Source organism: Phacochoerus africanus, chromosome 2, assembly GCF_016906955.1.
Source record: "Phacochoerus africanus isolate WHEZ1 chromosome 2, ROS_Pafr_v1, whole genome shotgun sequence".
Taxonomy (NCBI): Eukaryota; Metazoa; Chordata; class Mammalia; order Artiodactyla; family Suidae; genus Phacochoerus; species Phacochoerus africanus.
The window spans coordinates 279,383,901-279,409,250 of NC_062545.1; the positions used below are offsets into that span (position 1 = coordinate 279,383,901).

Here is a 25,350-nt window from a genome sequence, read left to right on the forward strand (position 1 = left end):
TACCCGTGGAAATACACACACCATTCATTTTGTTTAACTGTAGAGCCACGGCCTCCAGTTTACTCTCTAGAGAGCAAGTTTGGGGCGATGGAGAGTTCCTCGCGGTGGCCGTGATAATTCCGGACGACTCTGAGTTTGTTCCTCTCACTTAGTGAAAACACGAGCGTGTCGGGGTCCGTAGGTTTTAAACATGGACCTGCCGGAGTCCCCGAGGGAGGGCGTCCACAGAGCAGCCCTCAGGTCGGGATCTTTTCCCTAAGGCCTCCCGGAACCCCCCAAACTGCTAGAGTCCGAGCGCAGGTTCCAAAAGGGCCAGACCATGCTCCTGGACTCCAGTTAGCTCAGGTCCCCAAAAGAACCTCACCGTTGCGCCCCAGAAAACAACTGAGTGCCCCAAGGACGACGCCTTGAACCGGAAAGGACGAAACCTCTCCCTGAAAGAACAAAGCCTTTCCAGACCCGAGTAAGGTCTGAGAGCTCAAAACACAGGGAGGGCAGACGTCGGGCCCAAGAGGAGACTCACGGAAGGGATGAGCAGGAAGGGCTCCGCGTGGGCACCGAGCTCCGCTCCTGGGTCTCTTGTCACCTCGGGGTCACCGCCTCAGATCCCACTTCTGACACCATCCATGTCCAATTTGCTAAGTGATAGCCAGTTATGGTACCAGCAAAAGTGTTTATTCAGAAACAGCAGAGGAGGAGTTCCCGTCGTGGCGCAGTGGTTGCTGAATCCGACTAGGGACCATGAGGTTGCGGGTTCGATCCCTGGCCTTGCTCAGTGGGTTAAGGATCCAGCGTTGCCGTGAGCTGTGGTGTAGGTCGCAGAGGCGGCTCAGATCCCGCGTTGCTGTGGCTCTGGTGTAGGCCGGTGGCTGCAGCTCTGATTAGACCCCTAGCCTGGGAACCTCCACATGCCACACGCGAGTGGCCCTAGAAAAGGCAAAAAGACAAAAAAAAAAGAGAGAGAGAGAGAAAGCAGAGGAATTGTGGCTCCGCATGTGGGAACTAGGGCAGACAGAAGCCAAATTCAGAGAAGCAGGAGGGGGAACTTGCTTTTATAGGGAAAAGGGGGAGGCGGGCGGGGCTGTGGTAACTGAAGAGCCCATTGGAGGACCTGGGGTGCGAGTCCGAAATATGGAGGCTTCCATTGGCTGAGGCTGCAGTCTCTGATTGGCTGGGCGTCCTGGGGCGGAGGGACGTTTCCTTCCTTCCGCAGAGGTAAGTGGAGGCACCTTCCTGCCCAGGAGGTAGGCAGGGATCTCTTCCTGTTTGGGGTAATTGACTTGTGTGGCCGCTGTGAGAGCTCCCGAGAGGGGCGTCCGCGTTCCAGCTCTAGCTGAGGATTCGGTAACTAATTCCAAAACGTAAACTTCTTTTTGTGACTTTATTTTGTGTCTTTTACCTGTCCTGCTTTTTCCTTCTTTTTCTTTTTGTTGGCGGGGGTGTGGGGGGTGGAATTGGAGGTTCCCAGGCTAGGGGTCGCATGGGAGCTGCAGCTGCCAGCCTGCACCACAGCCACAGCAACACCAGATCCGAGCCGCATCTGCCACCTGCACCACAGCTCAGGGCATCGCTGGATCCTTAACCCACTGAGCAGAGCCAGGGATAAACCCACACCCTTCTGGACACTAGTCCGGTGCCTTACCCCTGAGCGAGCCACTGCGGGAGTTCCGGGGTCCTGCTTTTTCTGTTTCTTTTTTCTTAATTGTTGCTGCTTTTCTGTAGCAGTGCCCTCACCTGCTCGGTGTTCCATTTTTGTCTCCTTGATTGGTTGGCAGTTTTTGCAGGAACCCTCAACTCATCTTAAACCCTCACTTGGGTCGTTAAGGACTTTCCATCACCTTGAGCTCCTTGGGTTTGCCTTCTCCAGCCCAAGAGCTGTTCTTGTCAACGTGCCTTAAGTTCGTCCTTTGCATTCAGCACCGCATATCAGATATTATTAGAGTTCATTCGTATTGCGTTTCATGTTTTATTTTATTGACGTGTTTATGAATATGCGTTCCTTCTTTTTCGGAGACTCTATAATCTCAGGTTTCCAGGTTCCGATGCGCTTGTGGCGCTGTTGAGGACTCTCTGCTGCCTTCTGTGCATCCGTTTTCCCTGCGCCGACAACTTGCAGTCTTTGTAGCTGCAGTTATGTCTTTAGAAGCCACGATGGCCAGCAGGCTGTCATTACTCGTGAAGAGTCACTTGGCTGTTCTTGTGATTTTTTTAACCCGATTTTGTCAGATTCCTTGGAAAGCCTCTTAGGATTTGATCGGGATGGCGTTGACTCTGCACAGCAGGTTGGGGGATGATTCCCTTTTATTACCATGCATTTATTCGGGCCCGATTTCACGTCTTCAGTAGAGCTTTGTGATTCGCCGCAGACAGGTCCTGCTCGTTTCTGTTCGATTTATTCCCAGAAACTACGTTTTGGGTTGATACTGTAAAAAGCTACTATTGTATACTATAACACACACCAAGAAGGATATATAAAACAAAATATATATTTAACTTTTTTCTTTTTACCTTTATAGGCGCACAACGCTCAGCATTTCCAACCCGAACCCCCAGCACATCCCCCCACCCCCCTACCTGTCTCCTTTGGAAACCATCACTTTTTCAAAGTCCGTGAGTCAGAATCTCTTCTGCAGAGACGTCCCTTGTGTCCTTGTTTTAGCTTCCACCTGTGAGCAACAGCAGGTGGCATCGGGGTCTCGCTGTCTGACTGACCCTCACTCAGCGCGAGCATTTCTAGGTCCTTCCGTGTTGCTGCAAATGCCATTATTTCTTTGCTTTTCATGGCTGAATATGTATTTAAAGTTTTATCACAAAGCTGGCACCCATGTGCCCACCATCCAGGCTGGGAAACAGGACAGAGTCAGGGTGTGTGTGTGTGTGTGTGTGTGTGTGCACGTGCCTGTTTGGGGGAGCCCCCAGGGTGTGTGGAAGTTCCAGGACCAGGCATCAAACCTGCACCACAGCAGTGAGCCGGGGCAGCAACACCACTCGGTCCTTAACTGTGCCACAAAGTAACTCTTTAGTTTGTTTTTTATATGGTAGTTTTCCTGTTTATTAAAAAAAACCTGCTTCATTGAAATGTCGTTTTCATAATGGAAAAAAATAAAAATCATTTTGTATATATATAAAAAAAGACATACTGTTTTCATGCCACACAATTTACTCATTTAAGGAGGCAGTTTATTGATTTGCAGTAAATTTGCAGAATTGCACAGATTTCACAACTCAGTCTTAAAATGTTTCCGTCCCTCTAGACAGACCCATCCTGCTTATTTTCCATGAATTCCTGCTTCCAGACAACCCGCTAAGCTCTTTCTGGCTCTGTGAGTTTGTCTTTTTAAAAAAGCATTTCATACAAAGGGAATCTTTTGTAGCTTTGTGGGTCTGACTCCTTTCACTTAGCGCGGTTTGGGGGTTCACCCATGCCCTGGGAACTAGGGGCAGTTGAGTGCCTTTCTTTCTGCTGCTCAATAGCAGCCCATTAAATGGATCAAAGACGTTTTGTTCACTCACATTCACCACTTAATGGACACTCGCATTGGTTCCACTCTCTGGCTCTTAAGCATAAATGGAGCCAGGAATATGGGACCAAAATTTCTCCGTGTGGACACGTGTTTTTATTTATCTTGAATAAACACCGAGGAGTGGAATTGCTGAATCTACAGATTTTTGGTTTTGTTTAGTTTTTAAAGGAATTGCCAAATTGCTTTCCAAAGTGGCTGCACCATCCCCCCCCCCCCTTAAGCAGTCTATAGGGGACAGGTTCTCCATATGCTCGCCAAAACTTTTTACTCAGACTTTTGTATTACAGCTACTCCAGTGTGTGGGTTTTTTTGGTGGCCCTGCGGCATGTGGAAGTTCCCAGGCTAGGGGTCGAATCGGAGCTGCAGTTGCCGGCCTCCACCACAGCCACAGCCCCAACCACGTGGGATCCGACCCTCATCTGCAACCAACACCACAGCTCACGGCAACACCAGATCCTTAATCCACTGAGTGAGGCCAGGGAGCGGACCCGAGTCCTCATGGGTACTAGTTGGGCTCTTTACAACTGAGCCACAGCAGAAACTCCTGTCTTACTATTAGGTTGTACGAGGTCTTTATATAGTTGAGCTATAAGTCTTTCATCAGGCATGTGATGTGCAAATATTTTCGGCCAGCCTGCAGACTTTAATTTTCATAATTGAAACTGTCTTTGGAAATACAAAAGTTTTTTACTTTTATGAGGTCAAATTTATTAATTTTTGATGTTGTAGCTTTGATATTCTATCAAAGAATCCCATCCGAGAATTCTTGGCTTAATCCGGGGTCACAACGACCTTTCTATGTTTTGCTCTAAACGGCTTTGTGGTTTTAGCTCTTGCATTTAGGTCTATGAGCCATTTTTGTAGAATTTTCCCAGACGGTGTGAGATGAGGACCTAAAGGGATCGTCTCGACGTGGAGCCTCGGGTTCCCCGCGCCATCAGCTCGAGGCGCCTGACACCTGCCAGTCAGGCGGGCACCTCTGGAAAACAGAGACTAAGGGGTCCGTCACGAGAAATCAGCGTACAAGACAGTAGGGCTAACTAGACGAATTAAAAACCTTAGGGCAGGTGTTGGACGTGGCCAGCCGCACCCCTGGCGCGAGCAGCCCTAGGCAGAATTTCTCTTGTTCAGGGAAGCCTCAGCTGTGCTCTTAGGCCTTTCCATGGATTTTCCTTTACCTAAAGCCAAATGGGAGTTCCCTGGTGGTCTAGTGGTTAGGATTCAGCACCTTCACCACTGCAGCTCGGGTTCAGTCCCTGGTCTGGGAACTGAGATTGCACATCAAGTGCTGCACACGTGGCCAAAAAAAAAAAAAAAAAAAAGCGTTTCTGTTGTGGCTCAGCAGGTTACAGACCCGACATTGTCTCTGTGACAATTTGGGTTCCATCCTGGCTTCGTTCAGGGGGTTAAGGATCCAGTGTTGCTGGGAGCTGCAGTATAGGTGGCAGATGTGGCTTGGATCTGGCGTTGCCGTGGCTGTGGTGTAGGCCGGCAGCTGTAGCTCAACTAGGTTTTGATTGACTATAACTGGGAAGTTGAATACCAAAACTGCCCATCATAACATTTTTTAAAAAATTAACTGCTCATTGGAGTTCCTGTTGTGGTTCAGCAGTGATGAACCCAACTAGTATCCATGAGGTTGCGGGTTCGATCCCTGGTCTCGTTCAATGGGTTAAGGATCCGGTGCTGCCGTGAGCTGTGGTGTAGGTCGCAGACATGGCTTGGATCCTTTGTTGCTGTGGCTCTGGCGTAGGCCGGCAGCAACAGCTCTGACTCGACCCCTAGCCTGGGAACCTCCATATGCCTGGGGCACAGCCCTAAAAAGACAAAAGACAAAAAAAAAGTTGAATCACAGACTGAGAACTGCTTGTCAGTTGTTGAGGTCTTCAGTTTCTCTCAGCAACGTTTGTAGTTTTCAGGGTGCAAGTCTTGCACGTCTTTTTATCAGTGTGTTCCTGAGTATTTTATTCTTTTTGATGCCCTTGCAAGAGGAATTGCTTCGTTAATGTCATTTTAAGGTAGTTCATTGCTGGTGTGTAGAAATAAAGTTGATTTTGTACATTGAGCTTGGATCCTGTAACCCTGGGAAATTCATCTATTCGTCCTAGTGATTTTTTTTCTTTTCCTTTTGGCCACGCCACGGCGTGGAGAAGTTCCTGGGCTGTGGGTCGAACCCATGTCACAGCAGCAACCTGAGCTTCCACAGGGACAACAGCAGGTCCTTAACCCACTGTGCCACCAGGGAACTCCTAATGATTCTGTATGGATTCCTTAGGATACTTTTTTTGTCTTTTTATGGCCAAACCTGCAGCATATGGAACTTTCCAGGCTAGGGGTCGAATTGGAGCTGCAGCTGCTGGCCTAGGCCACAGCCACAGCAACGTGGGATCCAAGCCACATCTTCAACCTACACCACAGCCCACGGCAACGCCCGGTCCTTAACCTAATGAGTAAGGCCAGGGATCGAACCTGCATCCTCGTGGATACCAGTCGGGTTCGTAACCCACTGGGCCACAACGGGAACTCTTCCTTAGTATTTTCAACGCAGAGGATTGTGTTTCTGTGACTAAAGAAAGTTTCCCTTCTTCCTGTCCTGCCCAACTGTACTGGCTGGAACTTGTCCAGCAGCATGTTCTCGACCTTAGGAGCAGAGCCCTGAGTCTGACCGGTAAGCAAGATGCTGGCTGCGGGTGTTCTTGTAGACAGTCCCACCACGTTGAGAAAGTTTCTTTCTGTCCCTTAAGAGTTCAGAGTGTTTCTCATGAACGAGGGTTGGATTTGGCCGGGCGCTTTTCCCTCATACGTTGAGAAGATGGTATATGGTTTGTGGTCTTTGGTTAGTATGCTGTATTACAGCTGTTGATTTCCAGGTGTTAAACCAGCCTTGCTTTCCAGGGTGCAGTTCCCTTTGGTCATATGAACCACGAGGCTTCTTATGTGTTGCTTCCTTGGTTTGCTGATATTTTGTTGGGGGCTTTTGCATCTATATTTATGAAGGATATTGGTCTGAATTTTTTTTTTTTTTTTTTTTTTGCCCATGCCCACAGCACGTGGAAGTTCCCAGGCCAGGGATTGAACACATGCCGTAGCAAGGACCCAAGCTGCTGCAGTGGCAGTGCTGGCTGTGTAAACTGCGGGGCCACCAGGGGGACTCCCTGGTCTGAAGTTCTGTGCTCTTACAGTGTCTTTGTCTGGCCTTCATATCAGGATACTTGCACTGTTTTCCCATTCACGCCACAGCCACAAGCTTGGTGGCCTGAAACAACACAGTGTGTCATCGTACAGTTCCGTGGGTCAGGAGTCCAAACTGGGTCAAAGCAGCCTTCCCGAGGCTTTGAGGAGCTTTTGTTTCCTTGTCTTTTCCAGCTTCTAGGTGTGGCCTGTCTTCCCCGACTCATGATTCCCTTTCTCCACCTCAAAGCCGGCACCTCTGGATCTTCTGACCCTCCGCTGTCCTCAGAGCTGTCTTTGACCACAGCCAGGACCACGGCTCTTATTTATTTATTTTCTTTGTCTTTTTGCCTTTGCTTGGGCCGCTCCCGTGGCACATGGAGGTTCCCAGGCCAGGGGTCTAATTGGAGCTGTAGCCGCCAGCCTGCAGCACAGCCACAGCGATGTGGGATCCGAGCCGCATCTGCGACCTACACCACAGCTCACGGCAACGCCGGATCCTTAACCCACTCAGCAAGGCCAGGGACCGAACCCGCAACCTCACGGTTACTAGTCGGATTCATTAACCACTGCGCCACGACGGGAACGCTGGAGTGTCTCTTATTTTAAGGACCTGTTGGACTAGATTGGTTCCACCTGGACAATGCAAGCTACCCACCCCCCACGTCAAGGTCCGTACCTTTAATTACATCTGCAAAGTCCTACTGAGTTTGTTTCCGCAATTAGTGTCTTTCTAAGAATTTCTAGGAATTCATCCAGTTCATGTAAGTTGTCTAATTTATTGGCATAAAAGTTTTTTTTTATAGTAAACCCTTGTAATCTTTGTAGAAAAAAACCGCTTCAACTTGTGTCTATGCCTCACCTAGTGTATTCTTCTAGATGTGCTGGTGGACTCTAGCCTTTAAGAGTTGTCGAGCTGTTTTAGGACTCCTTGTAAACTGACACACGTGTAACTTCTGTATGTTTCTGCAGAAAAGGCTGTTGGAAGTTTCAGTCATGTAATTTGATTACACTGAAACTGCTGGGCACTTTTAAGGTTTTTTGACATCTTCTGCTCCATAAGTGTGGAATGTCTTTCCGCTTATGCAGGTCTGCTTTCGTTTCTTTCAGCAAACGAAAGGGTTTTAGGCTTTAATTTGTAATTTTTTTTTTTTCTTTAGGGCCCCACCACGGTATATGGAGGTTCCCAGGCTAGGGGTCAAATCGGAGCTGCAGCTGCTGGCCTACACCACAGCCACAGCTACACAGGTTTGAGCTGCATCTGTGACCAACGCCGGATCCTTAATCCACTGAGCAAGGCCAGGGATCGAACCCGCAACCTCATGGTTCCTAGTCGGAGTCGTTTCCGCTGCGCCAGGACGGGAACTCCCATGGTTTCAGTATATAATTTTAATGATAACTTTGATGACTGTGGAATTCGTGGTCGGTAGTTTTTTTCTTTACACTTAAAAACCCATCATCTCACTGCCCTCAGGTTTCCACGGTTTCTTACAAGGAGTCAGCTGTTAACCTTTTTTGGGTTTTTTTTGTGGCCCTGTACATCAGGGTTTTTTTTGTTTGTTTGTTTGTTTGTTTTGGTCTGTTTAGGGCCGAACCTGAGGTTTACGGAAGTTCCCAGGCGAGGGGTCAGACCGGAGCTGTCGCCACCAACCTACACCACAGCCGCAGCAACTCCGGATCAGAGCCACATCTGTGACCTGCACCACCGCTCACGGCAATGCCGGATCCTTAACCTACCGAGTGTGGCCAGGGATCGAACCTGTGTCTCATGGATGCTCATTGGGTTCGTTACAGCCGAGCCACGATGGGAACGCCCTGCAATCACTCGTTTTGTTCTCATTTTGCTGCAGAGTCTCTGTCTTTGCGTCAGGACTTTGTCTCACATGTGCTCAGATGTGCATCTTGACTTTCCTTCCTGTGTGGATTAAAGCTGTGCATCAGATTTGGGAGTTTTTGGGTGTTGTTTCTTCAAAAATGTTTTCTGCTTCCTTTTTCTCTGCCCTTCCCTTCTGGGGCTCCCACATTATACACAGTTTGATACCTTTGATAATATCCCACAGGTCTCTCAGGCTCTGTGGATTTGTCTTCATTAATTTTTCTTTACTTTCTTTAAAATGGATAGTTTCCATTCCAGGTGTACTGATGGTTTCTTCTGACCTTTACAAAAATAGACTTAAGGAAGAAGAGAAAAAGAAAAAATAAATAAATAAAAATAAATAAAAAATAAAAAAATAGACGTAAAGAGTTCCCGCTGCAGTGCAACAGGGTCAGTGGCATCTTTGCAGCCCTGGGATGCAGGTTTGATCCCCCGCCCAGCGAGGTGGGTTAGGGATCTGGCGTTGCTGCTGCGGCGTAGGTCACAATTGCGGCTCAGATCTGAGCTCTGACCCAGGAACTCCACATGCTGCAGGGCAGCCAAGGAAGAAAAAACAGAGACTTAAAATTGGGGGGCAGCCTTAGGTTCACAGCGAAATGAAGCTGAAGGTACAGAGGTTTCCCACATACTACCTGCCCCTGCACGTACACAGCCTCCGCCACCTGCAATGAGCCCACCAGACGGGGCCTTTGTTACAGCAGATGGACCTTCGCCGACGTGTCTTCCCGCTCAGCGTCCACAGCTTCCCTCAGTGCCCACTCTCGCTGCGGTATGTTCTGTGGGTGGGGTCATTTATGTGCTGCGTGTCTATCGTTACAGTATCACACAGACTATTCTCACTGCCCCCCAAATCCTCTGTGCTCATCTCTCTTTCTCACTCAACTCTCGAACCCCCCTGCCCTTTATTTTTTGGTCTTTTGTCTTTTGTCCTTTTAGGGCCGAACTCTCAGCATATGGAGGTTCCCAGGCTAGGGGTTGAATCAGAGCTGCAGCTGCCAGGCTACACCACAGCCACAGCAACACAGGATCCGAGCCATGTCTGTGACCTACGCCACAGCTCACAGCAACGCCTGATCCTTAACCCACTGAGAGAGGCCAGGGATCGAACCCGCAACCTCATGGTTCCTAGTCGGATTCGTTTCTGCTGCGTCACGATGGGAACTCCACCCCCCCACCCCCTTTTCTTTACTGTTGCCATGGTCTGGCCTACCTCAGAATGTTGCAGTGGGATTTTACACCAGGTCACATTTTCCGACTGGTCTCTCTCACGTCTTCATGTGTGTTTCAGTTTCCCGCATGTCTTTTCATGGCTTGACAGCTCATTTCTTTTCAGTGCTGAATAATATTCCACTGCCTGGCTGGACCACAGCTGTTCATCTGTCCACCTGCCGAAGGCCATCTCCGTTACTGCCGAGCTTTGGAATTTTGAGCAAAGCTGTGACAAACCCTTGCGTGGATGGGCTGTGGATATAAGTTTACAACTCTTTTGGGTAAATACAAAGGCACACGACTGCTGGATTATAAGGTAAGTTTATGTTTAGTTTCGTGAGAAACCACCAAACTGTCCTTCCAAGTGGCAGCACCACGGCATATGTCTGCCAGCAAAGTATGCGGGTTCCTGCTGCTCCACAGCCTCGCCAGCACTGGCTGTTTTCAGAGTTCCGGATTTGGGCCATTCTGTATGGTGTCGTGTTATTTTAGTTTGCATTTTCCTGATGACACATGATGTGGAGAATCTTTTCACATGCCTACTTGCCGTCTGTGCATCTTCCTTGCTGAGGTGTCTGGTGAGGGCTTTGGCTTTTTTTTTTTTAGGGCCACACCTGCAGCATGGGGAAATTCCCAGGCTGGGGGTCGAATTGGAGCTACAGCTGCCAACCTACACCACAGCCACAGTAACTCGGGATCTGAGCTGTGTCTGTGACCTACACCATAGCTCACAGCAAGGCCCCATCCTTAACCCACTGAGCAAGGCCAGGGATGGAACCTGCATCCTCATGGATATTGGTCGGATTCATTTCCACTGAGCCACGATGGGAAATTCAGTCTTTGGCTCATTTAAAAATCAGGTCATTTGTTCTCTTGGTGTTGCGTTTTAACAGATCTTTGTATGTTTTAGGTGACTGTTCTCTATCAGATATGTCTTTTGCCAATATTTTCTCCCAGTCTGTGGTTTTTCTTTTTATTCTCTTGACAGTTGTCTTTTAATTTTAAGGACGTCCAGCTTACCAATTCTTTCATGGGTCATGCCTTTGTTTTTTTATCTCAAAAGTCATTGCCCAACCCAAGGATAACTAGATTTCCTCCTGTGTTACCTTGCAGGAGTTTTATAGTTGTGCATTTTACGTTGAGGTCTGGTCCATCGTCAGTTAATTTTTATGAACAGTGTAAGGTTTTGCTCTAGATTAATTTTTGGCACGTGCATGTCCAGTTGTTCTAGGACCAGAATCTCATGGATTTTTCATTTCAATTTGTGTGCTTTTTAACTCAATTTTCCTTTTTTTTTTTTTTTTCCCCTTGTCTTTTTAGGGCCACACTTGCAGCATTTGGAAATTCCCAAGCCAGGGGTAGAATCAGAGCTGCAGCTGCCAGCCTACACCTCAGCCACAGCCACACAGATTGAGTCTCATCTGAGACCTACACTGTAGCTTATGGCAACGCTGGACCCTTAATCGCCGAGCGAGCCCAGGGATCGAACCCTCATCCTCATGGATACTCATTGGGTTCTCAACCCTCTGAGCCACAATGCGAACTCCCCATTGGATAATTTTTTATTTTATTCTTGTGGCTGCACCCGTGGCATGTGGAAGTTCCTGGGCCAAGGACTGAATCTGAACCGCACCTGCGACCTGTGGCGCAGCTGTGGCAACACCAGATCTTAGCCCACTGCACTGGGCTGGGGCCTGAAACCGCACCTCTGCAGAGACCTGAGCTGCTGCCGTCCGATTCTTGACCCTCCGCGCCCTGACGGGAGCTCCCATTGGGTTGTTTTTGTCTTCCAGTTCTTTATCACAAAACTATTATTTTCAGTCTTGAAAGCCTCAGAGCAGAAGCATCTTCTCGCTCTGAAGAGCTGAAGTCTGCACACAATGGATGGCGCGGACAGGAAGTTTTGAAGGTCTGAAGGGCAGGCATCAGCGCCGCCTCTGGAAGCATCTGTGGCTGAGATGAAGGCCTTCACGCAGCGTCTTCTTTAGAACGCCAGACTTGGGGGTCAGGGCTTTGCACACTGTTGGGGTGGCTGCATCTTCTCATGTGATACAAGCATCAGCCGAAGCTGAAATGACGGAAGTGGGACGCACGCCCTCTCTCCGTCTTTCCCGAGTGGCGCTCCCCCCACGGAGACCCGCCTGAGTACCAAACGCCTTACAGGTCTCTGCGTGCAACCGGGGATGGAGAGAGAAACAGCAGGCAGCTGCCCGTCTCTACGTGCGGTCCTCGGTGCTTGCAGGAGGGTCCGTGCAGCCCCCAGCGAGAAGCCCGCCGCCGCCAGATGCCAGCTGCAGCGGCAAGCCTGCCTACCACGCGTTGCCCTGGGTCTTGTCAGTGACGGGCAGCTTTTCTGCTACAAGGCGCTCCAGAGGAGAGGCAGGGAAGACTTGCCAGCACGAGGTGGCTGCCTGGGCGGCGGAGCTGGTGAGCTCCCCCCTCTTGCCTTTGCAGGTGATCGGGTGGCTAGAGAGCGCCTTAAATGTTTTTTTCTAGAAGGGATGGAATTTATGGACCCAGAAGAGTGTTGTCTGGCCGCTTTTCCCAGGAAGGTGCAAAATGCTTGGAATCTTTTTTGGAATGAACTTCAGAACCAGGGGCCCGTTCTGTGGCATATCCTTCACGGCCAGAAGCCATCATCCTGTGAAGATGTTTCGCAGGTTTTGAAGTGATCCAGCGTCACTCAGGACGAGTCTGATGACACATCTGGGCATCGAGCTGTAAAGAGTCATGGGACTAAAGCGTCTCCAAAGTGGTTTCAGGGACAAGAGTTTTGCATCACGGGGAAGCGTGTGTTGCTCTAGAAGATGTCGCAGCTGCGGAAACACTGCACGCACCTGTCCTGATGCCACTGTGTGCTGTGGCTTTTAGTAGCAAGCGGACATTCTGAATCCCAGGTTCATGGCAGGAAGCCACCGAGGGTCTTTTCTCACTGTTCTCTGCATTTGATGGCAACTGCATTACAGATACTTGTAAAAGCCCATTTTATCTTTCAAAGCTATTTTTTTTTTTCAGTCTTTTTAGGGCCACACCTGTGACATATGGGGGTTCCCAGGCCAGGGGTCCAATCAGAGCTGCAGCTGCCGACCTACACCATAGCCACAGCCACCCGGATACTTAACGTGCTGAGCAAAGCCAGGGATCAGACCCCATCCTCATGGGTACTAGTCGGATTCTTAACCTGCTGAGCCCCAGTGGGGCTCCCTGTGTAAGCCCTGAAGTCCTTGGAATCCTCCAACTTTGTTGTATATTTTCTTTTCTTTCTCTTTTTTTTTCTTTTTTCTTTTGCTTTTTAGGGCCTTATCAGCGGCATATGGAGATTCCCAGGCTAGGGGTCCCGCTGGCCTCCACCACAGCCGCAGCAACATCAGATCCGAGCCACGTCTGTGACCTGCAGCACAGCTCACAGTAACGCCGGGTCCTTAACCCACGGAGTGAGGCCAGGGATCAAACCCACAACCTCAAGGATCCTAGTCAGATTTGTTTCTGCTATGCTGTGCTAGGAACTCTGATTTTCAAGATCAATTTGTCTAGATTAGTTTTTGTTATTTGTTTTTCCAAGTGAATTTTAAAAATTATCTTGTCCATTTACACACACACACCTGCTGGAATTCTGACTGTGATTGTGTGGAATCTACAGGTGAATTTGGGCAGAACTGGCATCTGTAAAAACTTTTTTTTAAAATTGAAGTCTAGTTGATTTACAACGTTGTGCCAATTTCTGCTGTACAGCAAAGTGACTCAGTCATACGTATGGAAATGATTTTTTTTTTTTTTATTTTAGGGCTGCACTTGCAGCACATGGAGGTTCCCAGGCTAGAGGTCAAATCAGAGCTACAGCTGCCAGCCTACCCCACAGCCATGTCTGCGACCTGCACCACAGCTCACGGCAACGCTGGATCCTTAAACCACGGAGTGAGGCCAGCGATCAAACCCGCAACCTCCTGGTTTCTCGTTGGCTTTGTTTCTGCTTTGCCACGATAGGAACTCTTAATTCCATTTTCTTTTTTTATAACCATATTTTTTAAAGATTTAGTCCATTTCATGAACTTATGAGATTTAAAGTCAGTTATTTCCTTTTTTTTTTTTTTTGGCTGAAGTTCCTGGGCCAGAGATGAAACCTGTGCCACAGCCATGACAAAGTTGGATCCTTATCTGCTAGGCCACCAGAGAACTCCGAAGTCCATTATCTCTTAATCTTGGGATACAAACTATTTCTGTCACATACATAAGCCAATTTTTTTCCTGAGTAGTTTTTTTTAAATTGCAGTATAGTTCATTTACAATGTTTCACATATGCAGTGAAGCGATTCGGTTTTATATATATATATATAAAATACATTATATATAACAAACAAAATAATATAAAATAAATAAAATATCTGTTTATATATATAAATAAATAGATATTTTTCAGGTTCTTCCCTCTGTAGGTTATAAGATATTGACTATATTTCCCTTTGCTGTGCACTAGGTCCCCGTTTTTCTCTACTTTATATGTAAGCAGTGGGAATCTATTAAGCCCAAACTCCCAGTTTATCCCTCCCCCTTCCCCCTTTGGTGACCGTAAGTTTATTTTCTATGTCTGTGTGTCTATTTCTATTTTGTAAAGAAGTTCACTTGTATCCATTTTTTGTGTGTGTGTGTGTCTTTTTGCCATTTCTTGGGCTGCTCCTGCGGCATATGGAGGTTCTCAGGCTAGGGGTCTAATCGGAGCTGCGGCCGCCAAGACTACGCCAGAGCCACAGCAACTCAGGAGCCGAGCCGCGTCTGCGACCTACACCACAGCTCACGGCAACGTCGGATCCTTAACCCACTCAGCGAGGCCAGGGATCGAACCTGCAACCTCATGGTTCCTAGTCGGATTCGTTAACCACTGCGCCATGACGGGAACTCCATGTATCCATTTTTTTAAGATTCCATATATAAGTGGCATCATATGATATTTGTCTTTGTCTGACTGCACTTAGGATGCTCATCTCTAGGTCCATCCATGTTGCCACGAATGGCATTCCTTTCCTCCTTTTTTATGGCTGAGTAGTATTCCATCGTGTGTGTGTGTGTGTGTGTGTGTGTGTGTGTGTGTGTCTGTGTCTGTGTCTGTGTATATATGTACCACATCTTCTTTCTCCATTCATCCATTGATAGCATATATAAGTATGTTGCCAGGCTAGGAGTCGAATTAGAGCTGCAGCTCCTGGCCTACACTGCAGCTCACAGCAACGCCAGATCCTTAACCCCCTGAGCAAGGCCCAGGATTGAACCTTCGTCTTCATGGATACGAGTCAGATTCGTTTCTGCTGTGCCACGATGGAATGGACACTGTTGATGGACACTGAGCTGCTTCCGTGTCTTGGCTACTGTGAACAGTGCTGCTTCGAACACTGGGTGCAGGGATCTTTTTGAATTAGACTTTTCATCTTTTCTGCACATACACCCGGGATAAAGTTTCATTTCCTAATATTAATTTGATAAGATGATTTTCTGAGGACACTCTGGGCTCAGAGTCCCAGTCCTTAGGGCTCAGTGCCTAGGCGAAGGGAATGGAACCTTTTGGAAATACAGGGGGTGGCCGTGCTCCACGGGGCGCTCTGAGAGCCCCTGGGCTGCCGTCACCTTTAAGGATAATTCTGTCGACTAAAAATCTACCAAGGAAAACCATCCAAAACGACAGTTTTGTGTGATACAAGCCAGATGCTTCTCATGGGAGAAAAAACAAACACAGAAAAAAGAGAAAAGACCTACCCCCAACCCCCAATTTACTGCAACAACACGTGTGGGTCTGGCGCCAAGGCCAGAAGCCAGGACGTGCCGGCCACAGCGACCCTGCATAGACACTCCGTAGTCTGTGGTGACAGACATCGGGTTGGTGGCGACCTGGGGCCAGAGCAGGAGCGCTGCCTAGGAGGGGCCCAGGAGGACTTTTTGAGCTGATGGAAATGCTCTCTTTTGGTTTCGGAGCAGGTGACGTGAGCAGAAACAGCGTCCATCCTCATCACACTCTAAATGGCTGCATTTTGGAGGTCCCTGGTGGTATGACAGGTTAAGGATCAGGCAGTATCACTGCATTGGCTCTGGTCGCTGCCAAGGCACGGTTCAGCCCCTGGACTGGGCACTTCCACATGCCTCAGGGGCAGCCAAAAAAAAAGAAGCTACATTTTATTGTCAAATCTGCCACTTAGGGAGTTCCTGTCGTGGCTCAGCGTTAACAAGCCCAGCTAGTATCCATGAGGATGAGGGTTCGATCCCTGGCCATGCTCCTCTGTCCCCTGCCCGGCTCGCACCGCCGCGGGGAGCCAGGCGTCCGCAGGCGCCTCCTGGGCCCCCGAGCAAAAGCCCGGCTGTTTCCCCGGCGGCACAGGCGCCGCGCGGTTCGCCCAACCCGCCAGCCGCGTCTTCCGCGCCCAAGGGGCTGGGGCTCCGGCCCGGCTGCCTCGCGCGTCCCGGCTCCGCGCCGCCGGCCGCTGCGCCCCCTCGAGCGTCCCCATGGGCGCTGAGACGTGCCGTCGGGCTGGGAGCTGGGAGCCCCGCACACGCGGCCGCCTCCGCTCTTCATCCCGCCCAGTCCGCTGTCGGACAGTTTTCCTTCTGGGCAGGTGCTTCAGTACCAACCGCCAAAGGCAAGGAGGAGGGTCTTCCCCAGGCGGGCAGTCGAGGCAGGGCACAAATCATCGCCAGCGCGGCCGGGCCTGGGACAGTCTACCCCACCCCACCCCGCGACGGGCAGCTCTCCTTCCTCCGTGGCTCCATTTCAAGCGGTGCACATCCTTGAATAGAGACTACATTTCCCAGCCTCCCTCGCGGTGAGGCTGGTCACGTGGCTGGCGTCTAGCCAGCAGGCCCTGAGCCGATTTGGCCAAAGAGACTCGCAGGGAGAGGGGGCCCAGGCTGTCCTTTACTCCTTCCTCCTCTCTGTTGGCTGGAACGTAGACCTGATGGCTGGACCCGGGCTGCCATTTGAGCCACGTGAATGCAAGTTCCACCCAGCAGAACAGCCTGTGCTCTGATGCCACACACCAGCCCTGGACCACCCATTCTGGCGTCACTGATGAGAAAGGCATTGTCTTGTTTACATGGCTGCTGTTTTGAACACTTTCACATCTCTTTGGAAAGAGCGTGGGACAGTTTGGGCTTGGCTCCCCTAAGGGCTCTTGTCCTTGGGGTACCAACGAGTACGGGGGCCCACAGACTGCAGAGGCAGATTTTATCCACTGGGGCAACATGTACTGGGGTTAAACCTAGTCTCCAGGCTCCACCTCTGAGCCGGGCAAGGAGAGAGTTCTTTCCTTGCTCGTGCCCAGCACAGACGCTTCCTTTGGAATGGGGATGCGGTGGGGAGACGGCCAGAAGACTGCAGTCCCAATGCCAGCCACCTGGCCGTCAGACTCCACTGGCCGTCAGAGCCTTGCCCACCCCGGCCCCCTCTGCTGAGGCGCCAGGCCCCGTGGGGTGAGCTGGTAGCAGCCCACGACTGGTCCTGATGGTTCTGATGGAGGCGGTCTGCGGGTTTTTTGGCCTCATTCGTGGCATGCAGAAATTCCCAGGCCGGGGATCAAAGCCACACCATAGCTGCAACCCAAGCCTCAGGAGTGGCAGCACTGGGTCCTTAACCCCCCGTGCCACCAGGGAACTCCACTTGGTGGTGGTTTTTTTTGGGGGGGGGTCTGTGTCTTGAGGTGATACACATCCTGTGTCCTGCTGACCGCCCATTCTTTGTGGCCCTGGGCCCTGGCATTGTCCTCCCCTCTCCTTCTGACCAAAGGGGAGAACAGCTCACCCCTGCCATTTGCTTCATGAAGGACCGTGATGGGGTCGCTTCCCCAGGCCCCGGTTTGGGTTTCTTTCTGGGGACCGCAGAAGCCAGAAGCCACTATGGGGCTGTAAAACAAAGAATGTTGCCCACCACCCAGTTCTAGCAAGATCAAGTCATTAACCACTGCGGTCACTGACCTTCAGTGCGCCCTGAAAGGAATTCAGGGTGAAGCACAGCATGAGGGCCCTTGTGCTCTGGGAAGACAGGCCAAGCAGGGCCCTCAGAGAGGCAGCTCTCTCTCGGGAGGAATTCGGCCGAGGCCAGGCCCCTGCGTCTTCCCAAACACAGAAAAGCGAGAAAAGCGTGAACGGAGGTGCCCCTGCTCCAGAGGAGCAGGGACCTTCCGCGCACACGTGTGCCCGCCGCGGCACTGCCCGGCCCGGACGGCACGCAGGCCTGCCGCGCCCCGGCTTCCCAGCCAGCCCCAGGGCCACCGCAGGCTGTCTCCCGGCCGGCGTCCTCAGGAAGACCGCGGGTAGAACTCGGCTCTCGGCTCCTGTCGTGCATTTTAAAGTTTCCATCCAAAGGGCCGACAGACACGCTGGCGAAGCGACGGACCGCGGACCTCGATGACAGCGCTGCCCAAAGGGCCCCCAGGCCTGGCCCCAGCCCCTCCCTCAAGCCCCGCAAGCCAGGAGTGTCCCTGCAGCCACGACTGCCCAGGGCCTGGTGGGCGTTTCCTCCCGCCACCACCCCCGGCGAGGCCGGCCGATCCCGACCTACTCTCACCCTGGCCGGCTTTTCCCTCTGCGCCCCGGGCCCCTTCACTCTGTCCTGACGCAGTAAAGCCAGCCGCCCGGCTGCGGCCGAGCTCCTTGCTCAGCGCTGGCCTCGCTGCTCCAACCGAACCGCCGTCGGCTTCCCAGCCGTGGCCCCTGGCGCCCCCGCCCGGCGCACCTCGGCCAGCGCCCCATCCTGGTCTCCGCGGCCACCTCTTAGGAGACGGGGGTGGGCTCCGGGCAGCCGGGTATGGGCTCCAGGCCCGCGAGGGTGGCGCGCGCCCTCGCGACCGCTTCGGCCCGGCTGCCCCCAGCAGGCGAGAGCGCCGCCTGCCCGCAGCCCAGGGGCCGGGGTGGGAGCGGGGCGCCGCCTGGGACCCGGGGCCCCTGGACGCAGTGCCCGATGCGGCCACAGGGCGGCAGCACAGCCCGCGCCGCACGGCCCCGGGCCGGCGCCCCCACCCGGGTCGGAGCGCGGCCCTTCGAAATCTCCCCACCCCCTGCCGACGCTTCTGCTGTCCCCGCTCGAGAGAGTCCCGCTCCAGGCAGGAGCCGGCTCTCGGGGCCCCTTGTGCCTATCTATCCCTCGTCGCCCCCGGACGCCGCCGAGCGGCCCTCAGAGTCCCCGTGTACCGCTCGGGCCGCCTCCGCCCCTCCCGCGTCGCGCCGCGGCCCGAGGTCCCTAGACGCCGCCTCGGGGGGGAAAGGGGCCCGCCCGCACCCTCTCCGGCGTCCAACCACCCAGGCCGGGGCCTGCAGGAATGTCCCACCGCCTGCCTCGGCTCAGACCCCACCCGCGCGGGGCGCGCCGGAGCCCCGCGCGCAGCGGCGTCGGGTGGGCCCGGGGGTCGGGGGCCTCCAGAGCGAGCCGCCCTCCCCAGGCCGCGACCTCAGGACAAGGGGGACAGCTGGTCTGTACCCCTCACACCCGCTGCCCGGCGAGCGGGTGCGCGGGGCGGCGGCGGCGGGGCGGCTCCCGTGCGCCCACGGTGCTTTGCCGCTGCCGGCGAGTGGCCCCCCCCCTGGTTGGCAAGGCAAAACTCGGGCCTCCGTGAGCGCTCGCCTCCCCTGGGCCAGGCGCGCACTGCCCAGCCCCGGCCCCCATGGCCGAGCCCCCAGCCTCCGAGCCGGTTTCCCCCTGCGGGCGCCCCCGCCCGCCGGCCCCCGCCTCCCACCCCGTCCTCATTAGCATAGCAGCTGCTCGCCGAGCGGGGACCCGCGCGCAGGAAAGGGCAGAGGCCTCGTGAATGAATGGGGGCCGCGGCTTTGGAGCGGGCAAGAGAAGAAAGACCGACAGACGGACGCGCGGAGGGACGGCCCGACGTACAGCCAAGCAGAAGAATGCGCCAGGCGGAGGGGAGGGGCGGGCTGGTTGCGAGCCGGAGCCCAAGCCCGCAGAGGAGGGGCTGCGCTGCAGGCCTTGGAGGAGCGCTCCCCGGGGTTCCCAGACCTCCCACGGCCGCAGGCTCACGCTCTGGCCTCAGGCTTTGTTTCTAAATTGCCCCATTGCCAGGCCTCCTTTCCCGTCCTCAAGGCCCAGGGGACCACCGGTCGCCTTTCGGCCGGCTCCACGGCTTCGGGCGGCATCCGCCTCCCTGGGGTCAGGCTGCACCCTGTGCCGCACTGTGCCAAGCTGCAAGGCCTTCGAGGGACAGAGACCAGCGGCCCCTTCCCGCTCCTTCCTCCACCCGTGTCTTTGGCCCTTGGCCCTTAGTTCTGGCCTCCAGATCACCGCCTCCCTGCTCTGGGTAGCCCTGCCCTGGCTCCCACGCCTGCTGGCTTTGGACATGGCAATTTCTGGCAGGCCATTTTCCTGCATTTCCTGGTCTCTCTCTGGCATCCCTTCCAACAGTAGACACTTCCTGAGTCCGGCCGGGGTCAGGTCAGAGAGATGGACCAACTGACAGGAGCCGCCAGCCCTCCCAGCTGGGGAGGGGGCAACCCCGCCCTCGCCCACTTGGTGCGTCCCTTTCTCCGTGGGCTTCTCCATGGCCCAGCCCCTGACTGCAGGGCCACACGGCCCCGGGTCTCCACGGTGCCTCTGGCTGGGACCCCGAGCTGGCCTCTACACGCACAGCGGCAGATCCTGGCCACAGAGAGGCTTGAAGAGCTGGTCCCGTCCCTGAAGGCCTGCCTGAGGATGGGTGACAGAGACCCAGGTGACAGGTGCCAGGGCCACTTCCTGATGGCTGAGCACAGAGGCCCGGGAGCAGGAGCCTGCAGCCCCTGCCCAGGTGTTTACAGCTTTGACCCCCCCCCCCCCCATGGCAGAGCGCCCCCCACCGCCCCGGCCTTAGAGTGTGTGTCTGCGCTCAGGGCTCTGCCCAATGACAGGGAAATCAGTAGCGTGTCCTGCACGGCACCCGGCGTCCTTACCACCAGCCTCGGCCCAGGCTGACGGGGCCCTCTACGCACAGAACCCTGCTGAGGTGCCCCCACCTGCCCCACCGCTGACGCTGACAGGCTGAGGGGGCCTGGCTTCCCTTCTGTCCACGCTGGAGAGAAAACTCCCCGTGAGCAGCACAAAGTCTCAAGAAGTGTGTCCTATGGTGGCAGCCGCGTGTCCGGGAAGCACCCTGGTGTCCATGCCGCAGGCTGGCCGGCCTCTCCACCCTGGGAAACTTGAAGGGGCAGCGCCTGGCTGGGGCCCCCTCGCCCCAGGCTAAGGCCACACACAAGCCACCTGGGATTCTTGAGCTGGCCTCCTCCCTCTCCTCTGGCACAGGGCCCCACGTGGTGCCCAGGTCTGACTTCCTGCTCCAGATGCCCCAACGGACGTCCAAGTTCTTGGAGCAACGCTCCTTCGGGGCCAGGCCCCCCTGGAAGGCTCAGGGCGGACCTTCCCACTCAGCCTGAGCGAAGGGCGGACACAGCCTCCCCGGGGGCTCACTGGCATCAACTATTCCCCTCGCTCCTGTGTTGTCTAAGCACGGAGCCAGCCCCAGTCTAGTGGGCCACCTGGGGGTCAGTACATGCTGTTTAACCAACTGAAAATTCACTCAGAAGACCCTCCGGGCAGAACAGAGCTGGAGATGCAAAGGGTGTCTTCGGGACAAAAGGTAGCTGACACCCTCAGGCCTCTCACAGGGGGTGTGAAAGCTGTACGGGGGGGGGGGGAGTTACCTTGTAACTCTTAACTTCCTTTTGCTGGGCCCTCCCAGTCTATGGGTTGGGGGCAGCTGTCCCCCCACTGCCCCCAGGCCAGCCTCAGGGGTGGACCCAGAGTCCCCACACCACACTGGGGTCTGTGCTCTGGGGGAGGGGCTGCTGCGGGGTGTGCTGGCCTCCTCAGCCCCCCGGTGGAGAAAGGGCCTTTGACTCTTCCGAAGTGACCCACTATGTCCCCCCCAATTTGAAAGATACCCTTTCTGTGCAGCAGGTGGCCCAGCATTAACCCACAGTAGCGGGTGGGGGTGGAGAGACAAGAGGGGCCTGATTCCTCCTAAAACCCCTGGCTTCTCAGGCTGGCTTTGGAGGGGAGGGCGTGGGAAGAGCTTCAAGCAGAACTTTCCACGTGGAGGCCTCAGCTGCTGTGCGCGCGCAGGGGGGGAGGGGGGGGATCCTGGGCTCCCCTGAGCGCCCCACTCCCACGGCTGGGGAAGGCGGATGGGCCCAGGCCCTCCCAAGTCCCGTGGATGGCCAGCCCGGAGCCAGCTTCGCAGGCTCTGTCCTCAGGTGGAGACAACAAGCTCGGAGCAGCTGTCCCCAGCAAGCAGCCCGTCGCAGTCCGACCTCGCCCCAGCGCCATGCCCAAGAAGAACAAACAAACTTTTCGTTATATATAAAAAGATCAATGAAAAATTTATTCATAAATTTTTCACGCTGGGCTACAAGTCTCTATCGTACACTCAGGACGTGCTGCAGCCTTCATCCAGTTAGACGTGATCACACCAGGACCCATGCACGGCTTCCACGTAAGCCTAGGAAGTCTTAACGTTAATTAACATAATTAAAAAGGTATTTGCATCTAGAAAAAATATACAGAAAAACTCCTTTTGGAGTAATCTGTGCCTCAGTTTCAATGTCTGCTTGTTTCACTGACATTATCAATATATTCTTCTCACACAAGGTTTTATAAAAAGCCACAGATGACGGCCCAAATCTGACCAGCCACGCACAAAGGGCCTCCACCCACCTGTGTCCTCAAGTGCTCCCCATTTTTGCACGAAGGGTCAGCAGCACTTCTACCCTGGGGAAGCCTCATTTAAATTTGAATAATTCAGCCTCCCTTTTATTTCTCAGGATCAAAACAACAAGGGGTGTGGGGTTGCATAGAAAATTGGAACCTCGGAGACCAGGAAGGGCGCCTTTCGGGACAGAACGTGACGCAGAAGCCCCGCCTCCGTCCCAGGTCCTCGCGCGGCCCCTCCCGGCGGCCCCTCCCCCGTGGCAGGATTTTTGGATTCGAATCGGGTCCTTGAAGCTCCAGGAGGCTGAAGAGGGGCAAAGCGGCCCAACTCACTCGGCAATTAGCACAAGAGATTCACAGTCTTATAGGTATTTTATAAAAATATAAATATGGGTACAGTTGCCTTCACAACGCTGGATACAACGCCCTTTAAAATTGGGTTTATAACCAAGATTCAAAAAATACACCTAAAACTTGGCTTAAAATATGTTAATATTTTATATCCTGTCATAAATGTTATGACATTTAATCGTGGCAAATTCGTTTACTTTTTTTTAAAAAAAGTGTGCAACCGACTGTTAACTATAATAGGACTCACTAGAAAAGGTTCGATTTCCTCCTCCCCGCCCGTCACCGCCACACCCGAGCACCCGGCTCCCGCGGAAGCTCTGCAAACCGGCAGGCTTGGGGGATGGTGGCCTCTCACCGGAGATGGGGCGGGAGGCCCGGGGCTTCCAAAACTCACGCGGACTTGGGCGTGTGAGTGAGAGGGAGGGAGGGCGAGGGGCGAGGAGAGAGGTGCGGGAGAGAAGCCGGAGGGCGAGGGAAAGCACGGGAAACCGTCGGGCTGGGCGGTATTTTCAGTGCAACCAAGAAATGACAGACTCAAGTTTTTAGCTTTAAGACTAGGAAAAAAAAAAAAATGCATCTCCCCCCATAACCACATTGACCACGCACAGTATCTTCCAAACAAACAAACAAACAAACGAAAAAAACCAGGCGCACAAACTTCACCCACAAATACGCACACACGTGATAAATAGTTTGGAACCCCGGGAACAGCAGAGCGCCTCCTCCGTCGCGCGTCGGCCACGGGTCCTTCCACCTTCAGGAGAAAACGCTGCGAGCGGAGGATCCGGTGTCTCGGGATTCCGAACTTGCTGGTCGCGAGACTCAAATTTCAAAGGGGCTGAAGCCCGCGCCCCGCCCCCACCCGCACGGCGGCGGGCGGGGCCGTGGGAAGCGCTCCGACCGGTCCCGGGCGGCTGCGGGGGGCGCCGGCCCCGAAGCCGCGGGCGGGTGCTTTGCGGCGCCCCGTGGGCACCGAGGTGCGCGCCGGACTCGTGGTGGCCGCGGGCGCCGAGGGCAGGGCGCACACCGAGGTAGTTGGAGGGAAGGTACAGCAGGGAGGACATATGCGCGGGGCCTGAGTGCGGGTCGGGGGTCCAGGCCGGCATCACCGGCCGCTGCCCGAGTACTTGGCCTTGGTGATGAGATAGAGCACGATGTCCTGGTGGCCGCCGAACGCGGCGATGTGCAGCGCGCTCCAGCCGTCGCGGTTGGCCAGGCGGATGTCGGCGCCGAACTTGACCAGCAGCTTCACCAGCTCCAGGTTGCCGTCGATGACCGACTGGTGCAGCGCCGTCTGGCCCTCGGGACCGAACGAGTTCACGTTGAACTCGCAGTTGGTCATGTTCTGCAGCAGCGACTGCAGCTCCTGCGTGTTGCCCTTGCGCACGGCCTCCTGGAAGATACGCTGCGTCTGCGGCGCCGAGCAGGTGGACAGTTCGGCCTGGCTCATGCTGCCTCCGGGCGCGGGCCGCGGGCCGGGCCGGGGCTCAGTGTGGACGGCGGCTGCAGCTGCGGCGTGGGCCCCCGGCTGTCTCGGGGAGCGCCTCGGCGCATGGAGTGTGCGGCGCCCCCGGGCCCCGCACACCGCCCCTGGGCGCTCCAGGCGCTGGGGGCCGGGGGCCGCCGCGGCGGGACCCCCGCCACATCCAGCTGCGCCCGGCGGGCGGGCGACGAGGGCAGGCGCTGCGGTCGCGGGGCCGGTCGGGCCCGGGCGGCGGCGCCGCGCGCTCCCAGTCCCTGCTCCCTTCGGTTGCGGCTCCCACGCGCCTCCCCACGCGCCGCTGCACTCACCCACCCGCCGCGCCGGGGCGCCTTTTACCTCCTTTATATTTGCATAACAATAGAGCGCCCGTGACGCGCGCGCCGGCCGTTCGCCGATTGGGCGGGCCCGCGTGGGGGCGGTGCCGGGGGGGGGGGACGGGCCCGGGGGCGTGTCCAGCGGGGCGCGCCGCGCGGCAGGGGGCGCTGGTCGCCGGCCTCAGGCCGCGAGGAGCCAGGTGGCCCTGGGGGCGGAGGTCTGCGTCTCCGCCGTCATCCCGCCCACTCTCCCTCCGGCCACCTGGGGAAGTCCAAGCTCCCTGCGCGCGGACGGGCCAAGCCCCGCCCCGGGCCGAGCGCGACCCCGAGGAGACCCGATGTTGGCCTCCCCTGGGTGGGTCTTCGCGGGCTTCTCAGATCCGCGTGCCCGGGTAGAGACCTCAGGTCTCCCTCCGCGCTTCCGCAGCGCTGGCTGTGGACTCTCCGCATCCCCAGCACCCCGGGCCCTCTCCTGAGCAGAACCCGCCCAGCTCGGCCTGCAGGACACAGTTCTGCGAGGTCTCAACCCCACGAACTGCTCAGGCGTGCTGATCTCAGCCATGCGGGGCCCTCCCGCTCGAGAGGGCTCCCCTGGCCGCCTGGGTCACCCCGACTAGGGTTGAGTCCCTAAGTTGACCCGCACGAGGAGCCAGACCCCTGGGTTTCAGCCCTGCCCTGTGAAGAGCCTAGGTGAAGAAGCCCAGGGCTGGAGGCGGCTTGGCAGGAAGTTCCTCAGGTGGGGGCAGTGAGCAGGACCGCGG

General features: G+C 54.8%; 1 protein-coding gene and 1 long non-coding RNA gene across 2 annotated transcripts; one reads left to right on the plus strand and one right to left on the minus strand.

The window, feature by feature from the left end:
* Nucleotides 1-959: 959 nt before the first annotated feature.
* On the plus strand, nucleotides 960-12,795 carry LOC125120590 (uncharacterized). The gene is made up of 3 exons (XR_007133346.1): nucleotides 960-1,344; nucleotides 9,905-10,096; nucleotides 11,602-12,795. It is a non-coding gene; the product is annotated as an uncharacterized LOC125120590 (long non-coding RNA).
* Nucleotides 12,796-22,087: 9,292 nt separating this feature from the next.
* On the minus strand, nucleotides 22,088-24,686 carry NRARP (NOTCH regulated ankyrin repeat protein). Its single transcript, XM_047769074.1, has one exon. It carries the CDS (start codon nucleotides 24,240-24,242, stop codon nucleotides 23,898-23,900), a length of 345 nt encoding a protein of 114 aa, XP_047625030.1. The 5' UTR covers nucleotides 24,243-24,686; the 3' UTR covers nucleotides 22,088-23,897.
* Between the last annotated feature and the right edge of the window lie 664 nt (nucleotides 24,687-25,350).